General features: G+C 37.2%; 1 protein-coding gene across 10 annotated transcripts in view; it reads left to right on the top strand.

Annotated features, from left to right (window-relative positions):
• MPDZ (multiple PDZ domain crumbs cell polarity complex component) overlaps positions 1-21,678 on the top strand; it is a 175,573-nt gene that overhangs the window by 108,652 nt on the left and 45,243 nt on the right. For 7 of the 10 annotated variants that reach the window (XM_069576572.1, XM_069576568.1, XM_069576570.1 and 4 more), the window contains 4 exons: positions 6,824-6,928; positions 11,050-11,142; positions 17,586-17,763; positions 20,550-20,660. In XM_069576572.1, the coding sequence (XP_069432673.1) occupies positions 6,824-6,928; positions 11,050-11,142; positions 17,586-17,763; positions 20,550-20,660 (487 nt within the window). The remainder of the gene's footprint in view (positions 1-6,823; positions 6,929-11,049; positions 11,143-17,585; positions 17,764-20,549; positions 20,661-21,678) is intronic. The other 3 variants (XM_069576571.1, XM_069576573.1, XM_069576569.1) reach the window with 1 other exon arrangement.

Below are 21,678 nucleotides of genomic sequence, written 5' to 3'. Positions count from 1 at the left end.
AGTTTGGCTTGGGAAGTAAAGGAATTTCAGTCTATTAATCTGAATTTTCTCAGTGCATACTTCTGTTTGATATACAAAAATGATCATACATTTAATAATCACTGAAGAATTTGGCTATTCCTGAAAAGTTATTGATTGCATTGATTGTAGACTTTGGGAGAGTATATCTGCAGTCAATAACTTCTTAATACTAACAGTACTGAAATGCAGTTGACCCTTGAACAACACAGGTTTGAAATTCTCAGGTCCAAATATGCATAGATTTGTTTCAGTAACTATATAGTTGGGTCTCTGTGGGTTTCATATCTTAAGGTGTAGCCAACCTTGGATCCAAATTTCCATCTGAGATTGATTTAATCCGTAGATGGAAGACTTGTGGATACAGAGGGTCAGCTGTACTCTGGCATTTCATATATAAGGGATTTGAGCATCCATGGCTTTTGGTCTCCAAAGCACCTGGAGTCAATCCCCTGCAGATACCTAGGGACAACAATATTTCAAAACAATGTTGCCTACCATTATTATTTTTAATTTTCCAGTGATTTCTGCAAAAATCTTTATACAAGATATGAGATTTCTTTTATTGAGCAGGATGCTCCACACTTAGGAACTTACATAGAAGTTTGGATGGGCCTCAGTATAGCAAATTGCACTACCTAAATATCTGTATGAATATTCCCTAGTAAGCCAGTTCTTTAGGGGTCAGCCAAGATTATATAGAAGCAATCTAACCCATAATTTTCCCTTTGTTGAACTGCTTTTCAACCCATACAAGAGAATTCACAAAAATGGTGTTATGGTCTGATGGTACTCATACAGGCTAGTTTGTGAAGAAGAATTTAAATATCTCATCATCCCATAATGTATTAAAAGCATGTCATATATGTGGTTTGTTTTTTAAATCACTAAACTTTTCTTGAGCCAGCATAAAAATCACAACATAACCTCATTGTCACACCTTAAGAATGTAATAGCTTGCCTTTTTTTCCTCTATCATTAATAATTGAATATTTGCATTGAATGTATAATTGATAAAATAGTAAAATAAGAATTTAAAGAAAGATTGTTTACTTTAAATTGATGTGATGAATACTAGTATGAGAGACTTTTTTGTATTAATATGGTCTTACTGATTGCATTCTGTATTTTTATTTTATAAAATACATATTGGTAGAGCTTAGGTAAGAAAGATTGTATTTAAAATCTGTTTTTCATTTTTCTGTTGATAAAAAGCAAAAAGTACATGCTGTTTAGAGTGGGTTCTGTTGTCTTATATAAAGGAGATTTTTATTTTTAGGGTGGAATTTCACTAAGGGCTTTCATATTTTTAATGCCTTTTTGGCTTTTATTTTATAATAAACAGATCATCAGGTCATGTGACACTGTCATGATTATTTTATTAATCATGCAAGTAAGAGTGAAGATCATTAAAAATTTCAGTGCCTCTACAGTAAGTGAAAGAGAAATATTAAGTGCTCTCCTCACCACTTGCAGGCTAGTATCCATTCCTTTTCCTTCAAAGATGAATGATAAGGATCTACATGCAGACTCTTTATTTGCAGTTCAGTTCAGTCTCTCAGTCATGTCCAACTCTTTGCGACCCCATGAACTGCAGCAGGCCAGGCCTCCCTGTCCATCACCAACTCCCTGAATCCACCCAAACCCACGTCCATCGAGTTGATGATGCCATCCAACCATCTCATCCTCTGTCATCCCCTTCTCTCCCTGCCCTCAGTCTTTCCCAGCATCAGGGTCTTTTCAAATGAGTCAGTTCTTCGCATCAGGCGGCCAAAGTATTATTTTCAGCTTCAACATCAGTTCTTCCAATGAGCACTGAGGACTGATCTCCTTTAGGATGGACTGGTTGGATCTCCTTGCAGTCCAAGGGACTCTCAAGAGTCTTCTCCAACACTACAGTTCAAAAGCATCAATTCTTCGGTGCTCAACTTCCTTTATAGTCCAACTCTCACATCATACATGACCACTGGAAAAACCATAGCCTTGACTAGACAGACTTTTGTTGGCAGAGTAATGTCTCTGCTTTTTAATATGCTGTCTAGGTTGGTCATAACTTTCCTTCCAAGGAGTAAGTGTCTTTTAATTTCATGGCTGCAGTCACCATCTTTACTGGTGTCTATAGCAGTAATTATTAACAAGCCCAGAAAAATGTAACTGCAATCAATCTTTTATTCCTTGATCAGGAATTCATCCCACACTTTAGGGATCAGTGCAGTGATTTTGGAGCCCAGAAAAATAAAGTCAGCCACTATTTCCACTGTTTCCCCATCTATTTGCCATGAAGTGATGGGACTGGATGCCATGATCTTGGTTTTCTGAATGTTGAGCTTTAAGCCAACTTTTTCACTCTCCTCTTTCACTTTCATCAAGAGGCTGTTTATTTTAGAGGTAATCTAAACAGATGACCTCATGACTGATCATTTGATTTATTGTGTGATAATGCTTGTCTGACATGAGTTTGAGTGAACTCCAGGAGTTGGTGATGGACAGGGAGGCCTGGTGTGCAGCAATTCATGGGGTCACAAAGAGTCAGACACGACTGAGCAACTGAACTGAACTAAATGCTTGTCTTATGTCATGAACCCTAATGCAAGTCTCCTGTCCACTTTTTGGCACTCTGAGCACTAGAATTGGTACTTGGTTTTAACTTTACCTCTGAGTTGTAAATGTCCTGCAGAACTTAAAGACTGGCCAGAAAATAAGACCACTGTGACAATGATTTAGCTTAAATCTTGCACCTAGTCAACTCTAGAAGAGCTGAAAAGCTATCTAGTACATTTTCAGGCTACAATCTTTTTCTCCTGTCCTGTTTTGATTTGTTTCGTTTTTTTTTTTTTCCATCCTCTGGTGTAGCACCAGAATTTACCCATTTATGCCTTCAGCAGGTTTATTATGACTGTGAAGGGTATCTAGAAATCCATAAATATCTAGAGATTCATAAATAGTTGCTTTAGTATCCCAGGAAGCAAAATGTAATGTAGTATCTTACATTAGAAAGAGAAAATAAGAAAACTCCTACAACCTTCTCTCCTCTGGAAATCAGTCTATCAGTCATTCTTTCTTAAAAGGGTGCATACACACACACACTCACAAACATACCCACAAATCACCTTGATTCCTTCTCGGACATACTATTAAAGCTGTGATTTACATGGTTATAGTCTTGACTCATTGGGTAAATGATAAAAGGAAATGAGAATAATAGAATCCTTTTGCAAGTAAATTTGTCAGATGATAAAACAAATAGCCATTTAGATTGACCAGGGCCGAGCAGCATGTTCCATACGTTTTGCATGAAGTGGTTTTGGCCCTTTCTTCTCCCTTTCACTTGCTTTTCACAAACAAAAGGTTTAAAATTACTTTGAAAACTATGTAGGTGATTTCTCCCAAACAGAAAGTCTAATCCTTCCATTGCTGTGAATGAAACCATGACTTTAAGTGCCAGTCAAATGTTGTAGTTATTGCCTTGATCTAGGCTCCATCCATGCCTCTTCTTGATTTCTCAGAAACTGGCTTAATCTGGGGTAGTGGTGGAGAAATGTATTGTAAGTACTTAATAAAAATGTACTTTAATTGTTTCAATTATGTAACTGATTGGTTTTAGTAAAGCATTGCTTATTGAAACAATGAACTGGCTTTCTTTATTGCCGTTTAAGAGAGGTGGCTAGGAACTGAACATGTATGCCTTCGTGCATGCCTGGGTAGATAATTTGCGTTTCAAGAGTTCAGAAACAGCCAGTTGAAGTTCCAGGTTTCATTATTTTCTATGGAAAACCAGATGTGAAGCCTCACCAGAATGCATTCTGTCTCACTTCACACTCCACCCTGCCAGGGGTGCTTATATTTCTGTAATAATAGCCAGGGTTCTGTGCTTCACGGCAGCTGCTTATAACATCTGCCAGATAATTACCAAGCTGAATCTGAATTCACCTGCCTTAACCTAAAGTGTGGGATGAATTCCTGATCAAGAAATAAAAGATTGATTGCAGTTACATTTTTCTGTGCTTGTTAATAATTACTGCTATAGACACCAGTAAAGAGCAGATGCATTTCTGGGGGAGGTGTAGATAGGAGGGCTGTGGAAAGGGGAAGAAACAACCAGGAGCACCCACTTTTAACTCCATATGTATGCATCTCACATTCAGCTCAAGACACTGACATTTGTTAACACCATTGTAAAAAGATGCCGCGGCGTATGCTTCACATTCTAGATTCTCCGCAGCACCTGCTGACGATTGAGCCCCCTTTTATGTGTGAGTATCGGTGATTCAAAAGCTCATTATGGCTGTGTGTTACAACTTGTCTGTGAAAACCACTTCGTGCTTTTGTAACATCTCTATGCGGGGCTAGATCCAGAGAGAGATTCAGTGTGTATACATTTTCCTTTTTTGTTTTTTTCTTCTTTATATAAGAGCATATTTCCAACAGAGCTATGAGATGGTTACATTTTCACATTGCACTGGTGATTGTGAACTCATTTGAAAATCATGTTTTCCTACTACTGAAGCTTTCTGGCTCTTTTGTTAGGGGGCAATCACCTCTGGATTAATAACTGTCACATTTCAGCATCACTAATGCTGTTGTTTTCTTGTACTCCATGTATAACCTGAGGTTAGTTTTTGCCTTTAAGAATTTTTAACACTCCTCTCAGAGAAGCTGTTTTAGTGTGTTTATGCATTTCAGTATGTGTTTTGGTGTTCTTGGTTATGTCTGGAGGTTTTGTATGGCCGTGTGACCGGCGTGTATTATAATTGCTTTGCATGGGCTAATGCACTGTGGGATGCTTGTTCCAGTGCCCTTGCTGTCTGTATTAGGCTAACTATATGAAAACTGCTTTCTCACTGCCCCCTAAAATATCAGAAAAACATTTCTAAAACTCTTCCTTGGTAAACCTTAACACCTTTGATCAAACACAGAGAAGAATTCATTTTCAACAGTGTCTCGGATAGACACATCGTTTCCTTCTCAAACCAAACCAGTATTTAATTTAAAAATTAAATACTTTGAACTGATTATTCTTATTTTTCCTGTGTTCTAGCCTTTTACCTCACCTAGCTTTTTTTTCTTAAGGTTTTATTTATATGAGTTTTACCTTTACTGAATCTTCAGAAATAATTTTCAGATATAATTCAGAAATAATTTTCTTGAATAGACTTTTCAAATTTATGATTTATTTATATTTTTTGTAAATAAAAAGACAGTCTTCTTTCCAAGTATAATGTATTCTTCATTTTTGACTCATTATTTTTGAAGGGATAAATGCAGATTTGCTATTCAATATATTTTTGTTACACTGTAGAAATGGTGTTTTTGTAGATGAATAAATAAAGTAGGGCCAGAATTAGAATACAGCTCTCTCACCCGCACTAGTCCTAAATCATTGAATTGTGTTTTTTTGCTTCAGTTGGATCCTTGAGGTTAAAGTGTCACAAAGTGTCGTAAGGGTGCCGGCTTCTGCCAGAATGATCAGATGTGGGGGCCAGGCTGTCTGATGCTCTCTTAGAGCACCGTTTTACGTGTGTGTTGCACTTCTTGACTTACAATAGCCTCATCAAAATTGACATCTTTCTGTTATTGGGGATATGGAGATCCATTAGTGGGTGATTTACCTTACCAGAACACTCCAAAGAAGCAACAGAACTCTGTCTTCTGACTCTAAACCTAAGCGACCTCACAGAGTGAATGCCTTTTATGGAATCACCAGTATGTATTATATATCCTCCTCACTCAGTAAATTATGCCATTAGTTTACTTCTATTATTATATTATATTATTATAACATGAAAGGTAATCCTTTATCTTTGTCCTCCAGTACTAAGATTTTGATACTTATCATGAAGACTATTATGCCGGCTAACCATAGCTTACGCATGAAGGTAAGCTATGGTTAGCCGGCGTAATAGTCTTCATGATTTTCGTGTTGTGCATTTTTGATACATGCTTTTGTTTCTTTGCACAAATATCCTGAAATGCCTTGAAGTCCTTTCTTTCACTTGCCATGCCATATATTAATTTGAGGATTGGAACAGACTACTTCAACAGGTATATCAATTGTGTAGCCTCTTGGGGCAGCAGTAAACTTGACTTTTCAGATGTCATTTCTAAGCATTATAACTGAAGTCGGCAACTTGCTCAGTGCCTTCCACATTATAGGCGTTCAGCCAGCACTTGTTGAATTAGTGTGTGACCATTCAAGTGTCAGGCTTCTTCTCTGAAACCAAAATGAACGTAAACATTGCTGCATATTAGTAAGAGAATCTTTCTATGCACCAATAATGGTTTAACTCAGACTTAAGAGTTAATACTTTAATAAAGCTAGGATAGGATTACTGATAGTACTTGTTAATGTTCAAAATTAATTGTGTTTTATGGGAGAATGTAATTTTGAATGCTCAGTGTTTTAGTAGAGTTTACCCAGTTTGTTCCTGCTAAGGCAGCCAAAAATCTTTGGAGAAAATAAATGTTATTACTGAAAATTACTTTTCTAAGGATTTCTAGATCTCTTTAATTAAAAAAAAATTGCTAATAGTCTTCTCATTTGGAAATATATATTATGCTGTTTTCTTCCCCCATATGATTATTGGCAAACAGATAATTATCAGCAGTCTTTAAATTCTTAATTTCTGTTGTTATTATTGCCTATAGAATACTTAATTCTTCTGAAGTTTAGAGTCTACTGAGTAAGCTGATTTAAATGAGTTGTGTGAAAAAGTAGAGATGAGGGAACAAAATAAGTTTATTTCATATTTTGGAAGATTCTCCCAACAGGCAGAGCTCTGCTTTCATGGATTGTGTCTTGTTCCAGAATTACTTATGTACCTGCAGAATATTTGGAAGAGTTCAAAATAAGCTTGGGGCAGCAATCTGGAGGAATAATGGCACTGGATATGTTTGCTTCCTACACTGGCAGGTAAGTCTGCTATGTGAATGATCGATACAGCAAGTTATAAAGAAGACTATTGTGTCAGGGAGGCCTAGCAATAAAAAAAGACTGAATTCTTTTTCTCTCTTTCAAGACTAAAAAAAAAAAATCACCCCCTTTTCCTATATTACTGGGCTTCCCTAGTGGCGCTGTGGTAAAGAATCCACCTACCAAGCAGGAGATGCAAGTTCGATCCCTGGGTTGGAAAGATCCCCTGGAGAAGGAAATGGCAACCTGCTCCAGTGTTCTTGCCTAGGAAATCCCATGGGCAGAGGAACCTGGTGGGCAACAGTCCATGGGGTCACAAAAGAGCTGGATGTGCCTTAGCAACTAGACAACTGCAACCCATATTACTTAAGGAGTGATTGCATATTGTGGGAAATTTGGGGAGAATATGAAAAATCAAAGCAAGAAATTAAAACTCTTTAGTTGTATCAGTCCATATACCACTGTCAGCTTACTGAGTTTTGGGGAATTTACCTCAGATATGACTATGGTTTCATTCACTCCCTGGGACCTGTAATTTTTATGGTATTGTATCACTTTTCCTCTGTCATAAACATTTTCAAACTTTATTTATTTACTCATTAACGTACATACAATTCATAAACATTTTTAATGGTTATGTTTTTACTCCTTTGGAGAATGTTGAGCTGAACGTCTTTGTGTATATACGGGTTAGGTATAGAATGTTTGACTTTTTAAAGCCTCTATACACAGTGTATTGAGAACCTTTGAATAATACGGGAAATGTAGTTTTTTCCTCCCTTAAGAAAGAAAGAAACTAGATTTTGATGTTGCTGCTGAGTTTAGCACAAGGAGAGAAATAATGTCAAATTGCTTTTCTGGAAAGAATACACTATACATTTTCAGCTGTGGGCCTGTTTTTTTCCAGTTACATTAGCAGCTGAGTAACAGATTTCTCCTTAAGTATGCTATAAAGAAGAAATGGCTTTGCAAACATTCTGAGGTCTGCTCACAAAAGTTCTAACAGCCCATAACACTCTGGTGTCCAGTGACTCTGCAGGCATTGTAACATCACATCACTCTTTCCTCTGCAAATTGTATGTGGCTACAGCTATTCAGACAGTGTTAAAGAAGGAAAGGTTTGTTATGTGTTTAATAAAGGGAAGGAATGTCATGGCCCAAAGGGCCCCTCGAATTTTATGAGAAAAAGAGTATTCATTCCACCCTTTGCAAAGCTCAGCCATACTTCTGTCTAGAATTTCCATCTTAGGGCTAATGACATGAATTGATTACAACTACCTGGTACTTCCTATTAAAAAGTTAGATGCAGTAATTCCAGTGTCCCTCTGAAATACCATTCCACATGGCTTACTTAGAGAATATGACAAGATAACATGATATTCTTATTAAATTTTGAGGCCTTAAAAGCACTCAGAATGTTAATATTAAAACAAAAAAGCCACTTTCAGCGTGTTGGTTCTCGCCTAGCACACGAAGGAAAAGGGCCTGAGCTGTCAATGCTGTGAATAACTGCTTTCCTGCAAAAGAGTGTATTTGCTGTTAATACAAGGATGCTCAAAACAAAAACAGCCTGCATCCTGTTTTCCTCCCTTAGGAAAGGCAGGAACCAGATTTTGATGCTGCTGCTGAGTTCAGAACAGGGAGAGAAATAATGTCAAATTGCTATCCCGAAAAGAGTGCACAATACATTTTCAGCTGTGGGCCTGTATGTTTTTCAGTTATATTAACAGCTGAGTAACAGATTTCTCTTTAAGCATACAGGAGGAATTGGCACCAGAGAGATTAAGTTACTTGCTCAAGTTTCATAACTAATAGGTGGAAGAATCAAGGTTAAATGCACATGGTCGGGCTCCATGTTCTTAACCATTGGATCAAAAAAAAAGAATTGTACTAGCCCTGTATAAAAATATGGGGCAGCATAGCATGGAGTTTAAGAGCTCAGGTTTTGTAGTAAACTGGCCCAATTCAGGTCTCATCTCTGTTCCTTTACTGTGTGACTTTGTGCCAGTTTCTGGCATCTTAATGCACATATAGAGTGCTACTTGTTACAGTTGACAGAAACTTATTTGATATTCAACAATCAGACATGAGTGCCGAGAAGTCTAATTCATTCCTGGCTGACTGAGTGTGGGGACACAGAGCAGGTTCATTCTGCTGAGGCACACATGCTTGAGTCCTGTAAACCCCGCCTGAAGATGGATAAAGAATAATCAGCACATTTATGGGGATGTATCTGGGTTAGTGAAATGATCCGAGATTGGACAGTCATCTGAAGAGAATGGGCCTTTTTGTATGAGAAGACTCCACGTATCTGTATTTGTCATCTTGCAGCTCACAAGCCGGGAGCATATGATGCAATCTGTGTGACTGCATCTGAGCAGCTCCCCCTGCCTGGGCTTTTGTGTAATAACTGGGTGTTTTAGAGAAGGACTGTTTCTTACTTCCCATTCCTCTCTGCATTCTGTACCCGCTTTTTCTGTCATATTCTCCCCAGTGGTATTTCCAGAGGGTTAGGCTCTGCTTCCCCCCACTGCCTTGCATCTTTCAGATTGAGGTTCACTCCAACTATTTCATTCTCAATCAGCTTCTTAACATCATTTTGAAAATTTTGGCTCCATTCCTGACAGTCCTGTCCCATAGTCAGGATTAGTCTCTGTGAGCCCAACCTCATTCAGAGTCTCCTTCCTCAATTACAGAAGGAGAATTCTGTCACACGACCGGTAGGTAGGAACCACAGGCAGGTGGGTTTCCCTCTGACAGATGAAAAGCAAAGATCTAACTTTCAGGTCAAAGAAAGAGTGAGACATTCTGGGAGAGCCCACACAGTTGTTTGGGAATGGTTGTGTTGGGAAACACATTGAAGCACAGATGGATTATTAGATTAGATGACTTCTGATCTCAAGGTCTGAAGATAATATAATTTGACAGAGTTCAGTATTCCTGTTGGGGGAGAATGGATATAATTTGAACATATGCTATCTTCAGATTTTTTTCAATTTCGGTAAATATCAGCTGCAAGTATTTATTGAATTAGAGTTTTTAAAGCTTTCTCTATTTTAAGAAGAATATATTTCTTTAGAAATCCAATTTTTCTTAATAGCATAAGACCATGCCATAATTGATTTAACCATTCTTTGTTGTCCTGACAATACCATTTATTGATGCAAAGTGTGCCTTTGGTAAAAACCAAGTATTTTTGGACAAGATTATTATTTTATAGTTATATTTACAGTCAGTTAAGAGATCGGACATATTTTGTTACATGCTTGGCATTTGGCAAAATCTGAATTCCTGTAAAAATTGACAACTGACCTTGGACTCAAGTGCCTGTAAACTGCTTCCCATGAGAATACTGTGGCTGGCTGCTTTGGATGGGCAGAAGCAGACCATAAGCATTTTCCATCTGTCTTCAAAAGATGAAGGGAAAGCATTGGTCCATCCTGAGGCGGTAGAGATGCTGCACTCCTGGCATACTTGATGTTCAGCTCTGTCAGGCCAGGGATCCAGTGGGACTGTACACGCTTATAACACACATGGGGTGTCTACCTTCTCACACCTGGGAAAAATTTAGGAAATAGTTGTTGAATAGTTGTTCTTAAAAATTCTAGCATTTCCTCATTCTTTTCAATCCCTTCCTTCCTTTGTCCATGTTTCATTAGGAAAGAAAAAGCCTAGACAAGGCACCTTGCGTTCTGTTGTATCTCCAGACTCAGTTACAGTGCTGAGTGCTCAATCACTCAGTCGTGTCTGTTTGTGACCCCGTGGACTGTAGCCAGCCAGGCTCCTCTGTCCCAGGATTTCCCAGGCAAGAATCCTGGAGTGGGTTGCCATTCCCTTCTCCAGGGGATCTTTCCAACCCAGGGATCAAACCCACATGGGTTTGTTCAGCTGTCACCTGGGAAGTTCAGGTATAGTAGACTGATTCCAGTATGAGGTTTTTATTTTATGTAATCAGGCTTTATTTTCCCTTTAATGTAAAATATTATATACTTAGTAGCCAAGTGTGGTGAAAATATGAAGCAGTTCTGTACTTTTAGCCAAACCAATAATAAAGTACCTAGAAGACAGCCTGTGTGGTTTTACTAGGATTGTGGAATACTCACTGTCTAACTCTTTACCAGAGACATTCCAGAGCTACCAGAGAGAGAAGAAGGAGAGGGGGAAGAAAGTGACCTTCAAAATGCAGCCTACAGCAACTGGAATCAGCCTCGGCGGTAAGGACTATTTCTGTCTTCTGCCTACTCAGGGTTTAAAGATAGAGAGGGGTGGTTTCAAGTACTAGATTACAACTTGCTACTGTGACTTTGAGCAAGCTGTTTAATATTGCTCACCGTCCACTTCTCTGTGGCCACAGAGTGGAGAAGATAGTATGTATCGCACAGGGTTAACACTAATATGTACTTGAAGATTTGGCACATAGTAGGGACTAAATAAAATTGACCAGAGAAAATTATGCATAGGTAGTTGGAATATCTTCTGTAGAGTTTATCTTAGGCAAATCACCAAATGTTAACTTGAAATTTTTCTATTATTTGTAGAAAGTAGATATTCAAACATAAACATTCAAAATGTGTGTGTGAGCATCTTATCATAGGCTGTGGTTATTCTAACCCATGGTCTTTCTAGAATGAATTTCATATATAATAGGAATGATGACTTTCCTAAATCTACTCATATATACCTCTGAATATCACTAAGGTATATTTTCCTGTTCTGAGTAGAAGAAGATTCAGTTTAGTAGGAATTTACTGAGTCCTGATTATTGACAAGATGAGAGGCAGATAGTTTTGTAAATAACAGGGAAGTGTAAGACATAAATTCTGTCTTTAAGGAAGCTACTCTGTATTGAGTTAGACAAGGTGTAGAGAGACACAAAATAATGAAAGAAAAATGTAAGATATTTTGCATTAAGGGTAAAATATAATCAGTGGACACTTTCTCTGAACAGATTTAAAGTTGACCATCAGAGAGGTGCCTTTTTACATATTTATTAACTATTTATTCTACAATGAATAAATAAAATTCTCAATATAGAAAAATTTCTATTCTTCTGATGTGTAATACAGTTTGATGATTTGCCTAGCTCATAAATGAACTTTAGGCTGCATCACCTTTAAACATTTTCTAGGTTGAATCATGTTCAAAGTATAGGAAACCTTTTATATTGCTTTCATAAGAAACAGCATCTCCAGCCAAATAAAATGACTTTTTGATTTCAATTTTTAAAAAATTATTCAGACCGCTTTAAAAAATCAAAGTCTTGCTACATTATTGCCCACACTGAGAACAGAAGCGCTAGATTCGTAGCAGAAAAAATATTGTGAGATGCTGTGTGCTCAGTCGCTTGGTCGTATTTAACTCTCTGTCTAACTCTTTGGCAGACTGTCACCTGCCAGCCTCCTCTGTCCATGGAATTTTCCAGGCAAGAATACTGGAGTAGGTTGCAATTTCCTACTCCAGTTATAAGATGTTAGGTTTTTTGTTTATTTGAAGAGAGAGGCAGAAGTAAGTTAGATGGAATTACAATACTAGATGGAAATACATGTGTATATATATGTATATATAGACACACATATTACTCAGTCATAAAATAGTGATATTCTTCCATTGGCAGCAGCATGGACAGACCTAGAGGCTATTTTGCAGGGTGAAATAAGTCAGATAGAGAAATCCTTTATTTTGTCACATATATGTGGGCTCTTTTAAAAAATAAACCAATGTACATACAAGACAGAGACAGACTCACAGATATAGAAAATGAACTAGTGATTACCAAAGGGGAGAGAAAAGGCAGGAGGGTAAAATTAGGGGTGAGAGATGTAAACTACTATGTATAAATAATAAGTAACAAGGATATACTGTATAGCACAGGAAATTATGGCCATAATCTTGTATGGAGTTAATCTGTAAAAATACTGGATCACTGTACTGTGTCACTATACTTAAATAAAATATTTTTGAAAGAGTAATTATACTTTTAATTTAAAAATAAAGTAGAACCTTTAACATGTGGAAGAGAATTTAATATCATAATTCACTTAAAGTCCTCAGTACAATGCTTGGTGCACAGTGAGGACTCAGTCAGTGGTTGTTCTTAGCAGCCATCAGCTTCTTCTTCTTTATTATTCATGCCAGAGCAAGTAAACATTGTTGAGCACAGGAGTTATTATGAAATTTTCCTACAGCGAGAAGTTGGGTACAACTTCTGGACCATAAGATTTTTATACTTTATTTGCCGTTTTAACCTTCACATCATGCTAAGTGATGTCTCTAATGGTGGTGACTAATTTACCAAGAGAGTATGTCTACAGATTCTGTAAATCTTAAAGAAGATAACCTGCCCTCACTAACCTTATGGAATCCCTCAATTTTTTTTAGGGGAGAAGTTCATAGAAGTTCATGAGGAAGCTTACCAAAATAATTAGAGCTTTTAGTAAATAAGGAACAAGGGTCATGAATATGCTTTACAGGATTGGAAACCTGCTGGACATTCTTGCATGCAGTCAAGAAAAATTTGTAAATAACCTGTGTTACACTTTTATTTTGCATGTGATTTTCATGTGCAGGATTATATCATACTGTATGTATCATTTTCCAGCTTGCTTACTCTTAAATAAATGTTTCTGTACACACTCATGCGGATACAAAAATATCTAATTCATTCAGTTTACTTGTGGCAGTGCCTTTCAGTATATGAATATAGCTCAGTTTATTTTCAGATTGATATTTGAGTAGTTAACAATTATTACAATAATCCTGTGCAGTAAGTATATTTTCTTACACATTTGGAGAATTTGTCTAGATAGATATTCCAAAGGGAAATTGCTGACTTGTAGATTTAATTCTGTGATTTACTAGAAGTTGTCAAATTGCTTTTTAAGGTGGCTGTACCAATTTTTACTTTTATTTCCAATATTTGAGAGCTTTTTTCCCCCAATATCCTTGTTACCACATCATATGATCATCTTTAAAAATGCTTTTATCAACCCAGTGGGTAGAATATGGTACATTGAGCCCAGTTACTCTTAGTAAACAATGTGTAAGCATAACAGATTGAGGTGCTGGCGTACAGGTTTGTTCATTTGTCATATGAATTATTATCATCACCATAATAAGTAATCAGATTTATTGATTGCTTTACTAAGTTGTAAAACTTTGTTTTGTACATGACATACATTCATGAGTTTAATCCTCACAGCAACTCTCTGATGTTGGGGCTCTTGTTTGACCCATTTTCCAGCTGAGGAAAGGAAAAAAAAAGACTAATGGAGTAAAACAGGGTCACCCAGTTGTTAAGTAGCAGAAGGGCAGGAATCGAGCCCAGGAACTCTTGGTTCAGAGTTCAGGCAACCTGGCCTCAGAGCTCTATTTTACCTTGGTTTTATTAATTTCACTTTTTGAAAATCTGTGTTCTCCAGAAAGGCTGACATTTTTCTGTAAAACCAGCTCTGGACATGTTCTGCCCAGTTTTTCTTTTATAGGTCTCTTATTTTCTTCTTAACATGGAATGTTGACTGTGTTCTGCTTCATGAATCCTGGATTGGTTCCTCAGTGCTGGGGTCATTTTGGCAGCTCTGTTTTTGGTTATCTGCTCTGATGTTTTGAAGAATTACAGCATTTCCTCTTAGGACTGGATCTAATACCACTTTGCTGTCTGTGCTACATCCTCAGGAGGCACAGGGTACTGGTATCCAAAGGCTGTTTAACCTCTGTGCCTCTTCCCTTTGTAAAACAGAGTGACAAGAGCATCCACCTCACAGGAGTGACTTGAAAATAAAATCAAAGTCTGTGGAACTCACCTGGAGAATAAGGCTGAGTACATAAGCCCTTAATGAGTTTTTGCTGCCCCTGCTATTTTTAGTGTCTAGAGAATCATGAGAACCATTCTCTAACATATATCAACTGCTAAGGATCTATGAGACATTTTCTTTCATTCTTTTATTTTTTTCATTTTTAAAAGAAGAGGGAATGAGTCCCACCTATGTATTCTGGATTCTTAAATATTAAAGACAGTGGCTGACTCTACTGACTTTACTACTTTGCCGTTTTACCTTGGAAATGGGAAGAAATTGGTTCTTGTCTTTCACAGAATTCCTAGAATGAAAGAAAGTGATGAAAAGAATTTTAACTAGTTTAAGCTTTTCTCACAGATTTGTTAAGATGAAGAATCATAGTGAGATCCCTTTACACTAAACCACAGATCTCTAGGTCTTAGATTTCTAATAAAGAAAAAAAGTACTGACCAGAGAAAAGAAGTATTTCCTCATCTGCTTCCTGTGACCAGTTGTCCCTCCTCTCACTTCACCGTGGTGCTTTTTTACCCCAGTCTTTTCTTACCAGGACCTCCCTCAGCACCCAGAAGTCCTACCTACAACCTTTCGTTTCCTCTGGGAGCACGTCACATGTCAAGGTTGAGGGTATGCTGGACCAAGCTTTCTTCTCCTGTCTGATGTCCAGCATCAGCTCCCTTCCTGCAGGTTAGAGTAAAATGCAGAGTCTCATTACCCATCTTAGAACTTTCTACTTCGTATCCCTGTTCGCTTGCAGTCATCTGAACCCCTTCATCTTGGCCAAACACTTTGGTGCTAATCACCTTATTCTTGTATCCTGGCCTTTTCATAAGACATGTACTTTCAGTTCATCCATGGTTCTGACTGCTATCTACAGGTATTAGATATGAGTTCATGCACTTATTATGTGGGTGGAGGAAGTACATTTAGGACAGAGGCAGTTAGCAAGCGCCTAGGCCCCAGGGCAGGAGATGAACCTCAGCAACACCAAGAGGATAGCCAGAGTGGAAAGAGGGGAGTGGAGAGCTGAGGAGGATGTGTTTAGGAAATGGTGACGGGCTCGGATCACGGAGGACTGTGTTAGCAACCGCTCTTCATGCCCTGACTGTTAGTTTCTAGGTCTGTGTTGGCGAGGCAGACTGTTGCAGAGGTAAGCTTCTCATTCAGTATATACAGAAACGTTCTCTCTCTTAACTGGGTTGCTAAGCTTAGAAGCTACCATCTGTTTGAGAGTAGCTGAGTTTTTTAATGTCTGCAGTATTAGAGCCCCTGGAAAATGGTCCTTTTATATTCATTTGTGCCTCAGCCTGGAGTATGAGCCTAATATTAACTTGTAACAAATCAGTCTCAGAAATATATTATTAATAGTATTTATCAGACCCTATAAAACACTTAATTGGAAACGTAATTTATTTATAGTGATTTTGTCTTGCTATGGGTAAAACCTTAACAAATTGAGCAAATGATATTTACAAAACTTAGTATAATAATATCTTATTCCTTTGAATTTTAAAAAATGTATTTATTATTATTATTATTTTTAACCATTTGAACCACTTTTAATCTTGTAGGTTAGTGGCATAAAGTGTGTTCACGTTGCTTTGTAACCATCAGTGCCATCCATCTCTGGAACTTTTTTGATCTTGCAAAACTAAAACTCTGTACCCACTAAATAGTAACCTCTTATTTCCCCCTCCCTGCATCATCTAGCAACGGCTCTTCTCCATTAGTCTCTGTGAATTTGACTATTCTAGGTACATTGTATAAGTGGAATCATATAGGATTTGTCCTTTATTTCATTTAGCATAGTGTTCTCAAAGATGATCTTTGTCTTAGCATGTGTCAGAATTTCCTTCCTTTTTAAGGCTGAATATTATTCTTTGTATTTATATGCCATTTGTTGATTCATTCATCTATTCATGGGCACTTGGGTTGCTTCTACCTTTTGGCTTGTGAATAATATTTTCTTATTGTGAATTGTGAATAATATTTATGTGAACATACTATACGTGTATGTCCTCAAGACCTTGCTTTGAATTCTTTTGGGTATATACTCAGGAGTGGAATTGCCAGATCATATGTTAATTCTATTTTTAATTTTTTGAGGAATTTCTATACTCTTTTTCCATAGCAGCTGTAACGTTTCACATGGGTACGAACAGTGCACAAGGCTTATAATTTCTCCATAATTTGTACAATTTCTCCCTGCCGACTTATTTTCTGTCTTTTTTTTTTTTTTGCATTAGCCATCTTACTGAGTGTGAGGGGGTCTTTCTCAGTAGCTTTTGCTGTTGCGCTGGTCTGCATCGCTGCGCGTGGGCTTTCTCCAGCTGCAGCGAGTGGGGGCCGCTCGCCAGATGCGGTGTATGGCCTCCTCCTGGCAGTGGCTTCTCTTGCTGCAGGGCATGGGCTCCAGGTGCCTGGGTGTCAGTAGTGGCAGCACATGGGCTCATAGCAGTGCTGATTCACGCAATGGTTAGTGATACTGAGCATCTTCTTATGTGCTTACAGGACATTTGTCTATCGTCCCCAGAGAAATATCTAGTCAAGTTCTTTTCCCAATTTTGATTGTTTTCTTTTGTTATTATCATTGAGTTTCAGGGGTTCTATGTATATTCTGGATGTTCATTCCTTATCAGATTTGTGGTTTGCAAATATTTCCCCTTTCTTTGGGTTGCTGTTTTACCCACTTAATAGTACTTTTCGATGAAAAAAAGCTTTTATTTTTGCTGATGCCAAATTTGTCCATTTTTAATTTTCTGCCTGTGCCTTTGTTATAGCCAAGAAATCATTGCCACACCCAACTTTACGAGGCTTTCTCCCTGTACTTTCTTATGAGACTTTAAAATTTTCTTTATTTTTTATAGGGTTGAACTTTGGCGAGAACCAAGCAAATCCTTGGGAATCAGCATTGTTGGTGGACGAGGGATGGGGAGTCGTCTAAGCAATGGTGAAGTGATGAGGGGCATTTTCATCAAACATGTTCTTGAAGATAGTCCAGCTGGCAAAAATGGAACCCTGAAACCTGGAGATAGAATAGTAGAGGTACCTTCCAGTTAGCTTTTTATGCTAAAATTACTCACCTGGGCCATCCTCTTTACCAAGGGGATCATCATCTTTACACTGACTCAACACTCGAGTAAAATATGTTTGTTATTAAAGAATTTCTTTCTTATTTTTTTGTTTTCATCTATAATTTTTATCTTCAGTATATGATAACAAATTATATATATATTGATAAGTGTTTGGAGGTATAACCAACTGTTCTAAAAAATGTCGGTGCTGAGATAAATTACTAAGTTCAGTTAAAAAAAAAAAACAAAGCAAATTTCTTGGGGAATAATTAAATTGTTTAACGTATGTGTACACACACAAAATGTACACATCACAGTTGAACCCTCAAATGAGACGTTATTTCAGGAAATGCCTAAATGTTGTTGGATAAGATTTTTTTAAATGAGTCTTTTTGGTAAAGTTTTTATACTAATATCCTCATTACATTTTACAGAAAGGTCTCCCCACCACCCTCACCAACCCAAGTTTGGCTTTTCCTTCATATCATTGCTCTGCCCGTTCCCCACTCATCACTGAGGGCTGTGTGTATGAGCACGCACGTGTGCACTGGTGTGGATGTGCATGTGCGTACACATTTTGTTATATGTGAGAGAAGCATTTGGTCAGATTGTATCTAATCCCTTCATTCAAAGCTAAGTTTAATATTTCATATCTGCTCTTCTCACAAGTCGCTCATCATTTACTCAACAAGTATTCCTAGAGCAGCTGTTGCATTCCAGGTGCTATAACAGGCTCTGGGCATCCCACGGTAAATAAAACATCCAGCCTGCCTGTCAAGTGGGACAGACCTGATAAGTAATCAGGTCACTTCAGAATAGTGTGACGAATTATTTGATTAACATAAGCATGGTTTTAGTAAATGTGTAGAGGAAGGTCAGCAAATCCTGACCCAGATTTGCTGGGTTGTCAGGAGGTAGAGAGTCAATTAAGAGAGACAACTTCCAAACAAAAACCAACTGATCACTTTGTTATTATGGCAACCATTAGTTTTACTTTGTACAAGTGATTGTCTCTCATTTTCTAAATCCATATAACTTACACACTAAGATGCCTTAATTGTGTAGAAGTTGATAAGAATCAGCCACAACTTGAACATTGTGGGCATTGATCTATTGTGTAAAGTATATGTACATTGAGGACTGACAAAAGAAGATTGAGATTTGCAAGAAAGCAAGGGCTCTGCCTGGTGTTTCATTTTTTTTTAAAATCTGACCATTTATAAGGAAGAATGATGGGGTTTTTTTCTCTCTTCCTGTATCTTTGCTCTTCATTAAATGATATCTTAGGCCCATGTTAAAGAAATTTTTCTTCATTAGAGTACTACATAAAATTTCTAATTTAAGTTTATCCAAGGCAATTTATTTTATGAGTACTTCATTACTGAATACTTTTGACCTAAGTAGAAAAATTAAGAAATGTTTATAATTATTTTGAGAAAGGATTAATCATACTTTGCACCAAAATGTTGTTTTAATGTATCAGTAGACTTAAACATGCCTTTGAAATTGGAGTGAAGTTTTTTTTCCATGTGGTAAAATATTGCTCAGTGGTAGTTTCTTGAATTCAGTTATGTGTAGTGGCCTTTTTCAGTAAATAAGAAAGCCTTAGGCCTCTGTGATCCTTGGAATTCCAGAACATGACTCTGCTAAGAATCTCTGACAATGTGTTTAAACTAGAGACCTATGAAATATTCCGTGAAAAGTATACAGTTCTTTGGACTTGAGCAAAGATATTTAATTTTCTGTTACATTTTCCCACTAATGAAATATATAGTAAACATATATACTTTTATTTTGCAAAAAGTTAGAAGCCATTTTTAATATGCACTGAAAGAGATTTTGCTATTTCATCCAAGTATCAACCTGAGGGAAGTTTTCAATAAAATACAGTGTGTAATTCTTTTAAAGGTGATAAGGTTCTTTGTAGAGATCTAATAATTTTATTTTTCAGAATTGTGTCTACTCTTATTTTGCTATTTTTATTGTATAGCTCATTCTCTGGTAATTGGGAATGTTAAAAGTATACCAGTATCCTGTAGTTTTCTCGCAAGATTAGCATTTGGCCTTTCAGACTGTTTTCCTTCCTGTTCATGTAGTGCATAAGCTGAGCTGATCATCACCCAGGCAAGCCATGGTCAATAAAAAGTTCCAAAATAACTTTTATTCTCAAGCTATTTATACAAGATTTGCTCACAAGTAAGCACAATTTCTTGGCTTCCAGCTCGTGTCATGCCTATTGCAAAGATTCTTTTGCCAAACAAACCTTACCATAAGCTGATTTTTCTGTACATCAGAATTTTGTTTTTAACTTCAAGCTTCCCTAATAGAAATACATAAAGCATCTCATAGCCACTTCACAGATCGCTCTGTGATGACTGGGAAGAAAATTTGTACAGTGACTTTTATGGTGAAAACATTGCTACTAGACAGTTCCCTTGTATTATTTCTTTGATGATGCTGATTTGTCAGTTTAAACGAACAACTGGGCAGTGTAAGGGAAGTAGAAGCAGAGTCTTCATTCTAATTGATTATTGTTTCAGTTGATTTTTGGAAACATAAATCTGTGTCCAAAAAAAGGGACCAGAAGTCTGCTGGACAGATGAAAAATTCTGGAGCCTCACAAGTAGTCTCAAATATTTTTGAATCTGAAAAAGATTTTTTAGGAGCTTCACCCAGGAATCTCAAAACTCCAAATTGGCAAATTGTTCTGTTGTTCTATAGCTTCTTAAAATGTTAAGCTGAGGCCTTCCATTGCAGGTGGATGGCATGGACCTCAGAGATGCAAGCCATGAACAAGCTGTGGAAGCCATTCGGAAAGCAGGCAACCCTGTAGTCTTTCTGGTACAGAGCATTATAAACAGACCAAGGGTAAGCGAAAACAAAGGGCAAGGTAGGCGCATCCAACAGCATTCAACTTGGACTCTGACACATCCAGGGCCAAGTTGCTTCTAGGACCCGAGATCAAGCCTTGAAATCTCAGGAGACTTTTAAAAAGTTTATTTTGCTTTTTTCCCCCATTGAGTTATCCTGAAAATCCTTCTACCATGTATAACAGACACTTGAAGTCTGTTGAAAACACATAAAAGTAGGATTCACTGGTGGCCCATAGGCATCTCGATGGATAGTCATTAGTTTCACTATAGTCATAAAATATGTAAGTTGTTAAGAAGGATGTGGTGGAATTATTCAGGTTGATAGTCTGTGACGTCTAGTCAGGTCTCTGAGAAACTAGAGAGGGTTCATTTTCTTTATAAATTTAGAATTCCCGGTATGCAATCTGTGATTTCTTGGCATGGTCTTTAATGCATCTGTCTATCCTAGTGGACATTAACTTTCCATATGATGGACTGGTTGTTTTTATTTAAGCTGTATGTTTATATACTCAGAATTTCATACCTGCTGTTTCCCAGCCACCATCACTGAATAGCTCTGATCACTGTGTAGCCCCTGGGGGACAGAGGCCTAGTAATCCATTTTACTGTTGGTTATTACAATTGAAATGGCTTTAAAAGTATTTTAGAAATCTTAGCACATCCAGTGCATGTTGTTGATGGAGATACTAAGAGAACTTTGTATATTTGATATGTTGCCAAAGATGAACATTATGCCAGTAGTTTAAAATTATTTTTTCCATATCTTCTCTATGCCTCAATGAAAAAAAAAAATTTTTTTTTTCCTGTGCAGTAGTTCTTAAACTACTGGGCCTTAGAAAGTTCTTGAGATTTACTGAGAAGTTAGCATAGCATTTCAGGAGTTTCTTAGATGTCCTGAGGCTCATACAGGGTCCACTTCTGGATATAAGAATCTCTGTCATACTGATTCTTTTTGAAATAACTGCTTATTAGCTTTTAGGGTTTGTTGTCTTTAAAAAGACAATGTTAATACA

Source organism: Ovis canadensis, chromosome 2 (genome assembly GCF_042477335.2).
Source record: "Ovis canadensis isolate MfBH-ARS-UI-01 breed Bighorn chromosome 2, ARS-UI_OviCan_v2, whole genome shotgun sequence".
Taxonomy (NCBI): Eukaryota; Metazoa; Chordata; class Mammalia; order Artiodactyla; family Bovidae; genus Ovis; species Ovis canadensis.
Note: the sequence above shows the minus strand (reverse complement) of the source record. Positions and strands in the feature narration are given on the sequence as shown.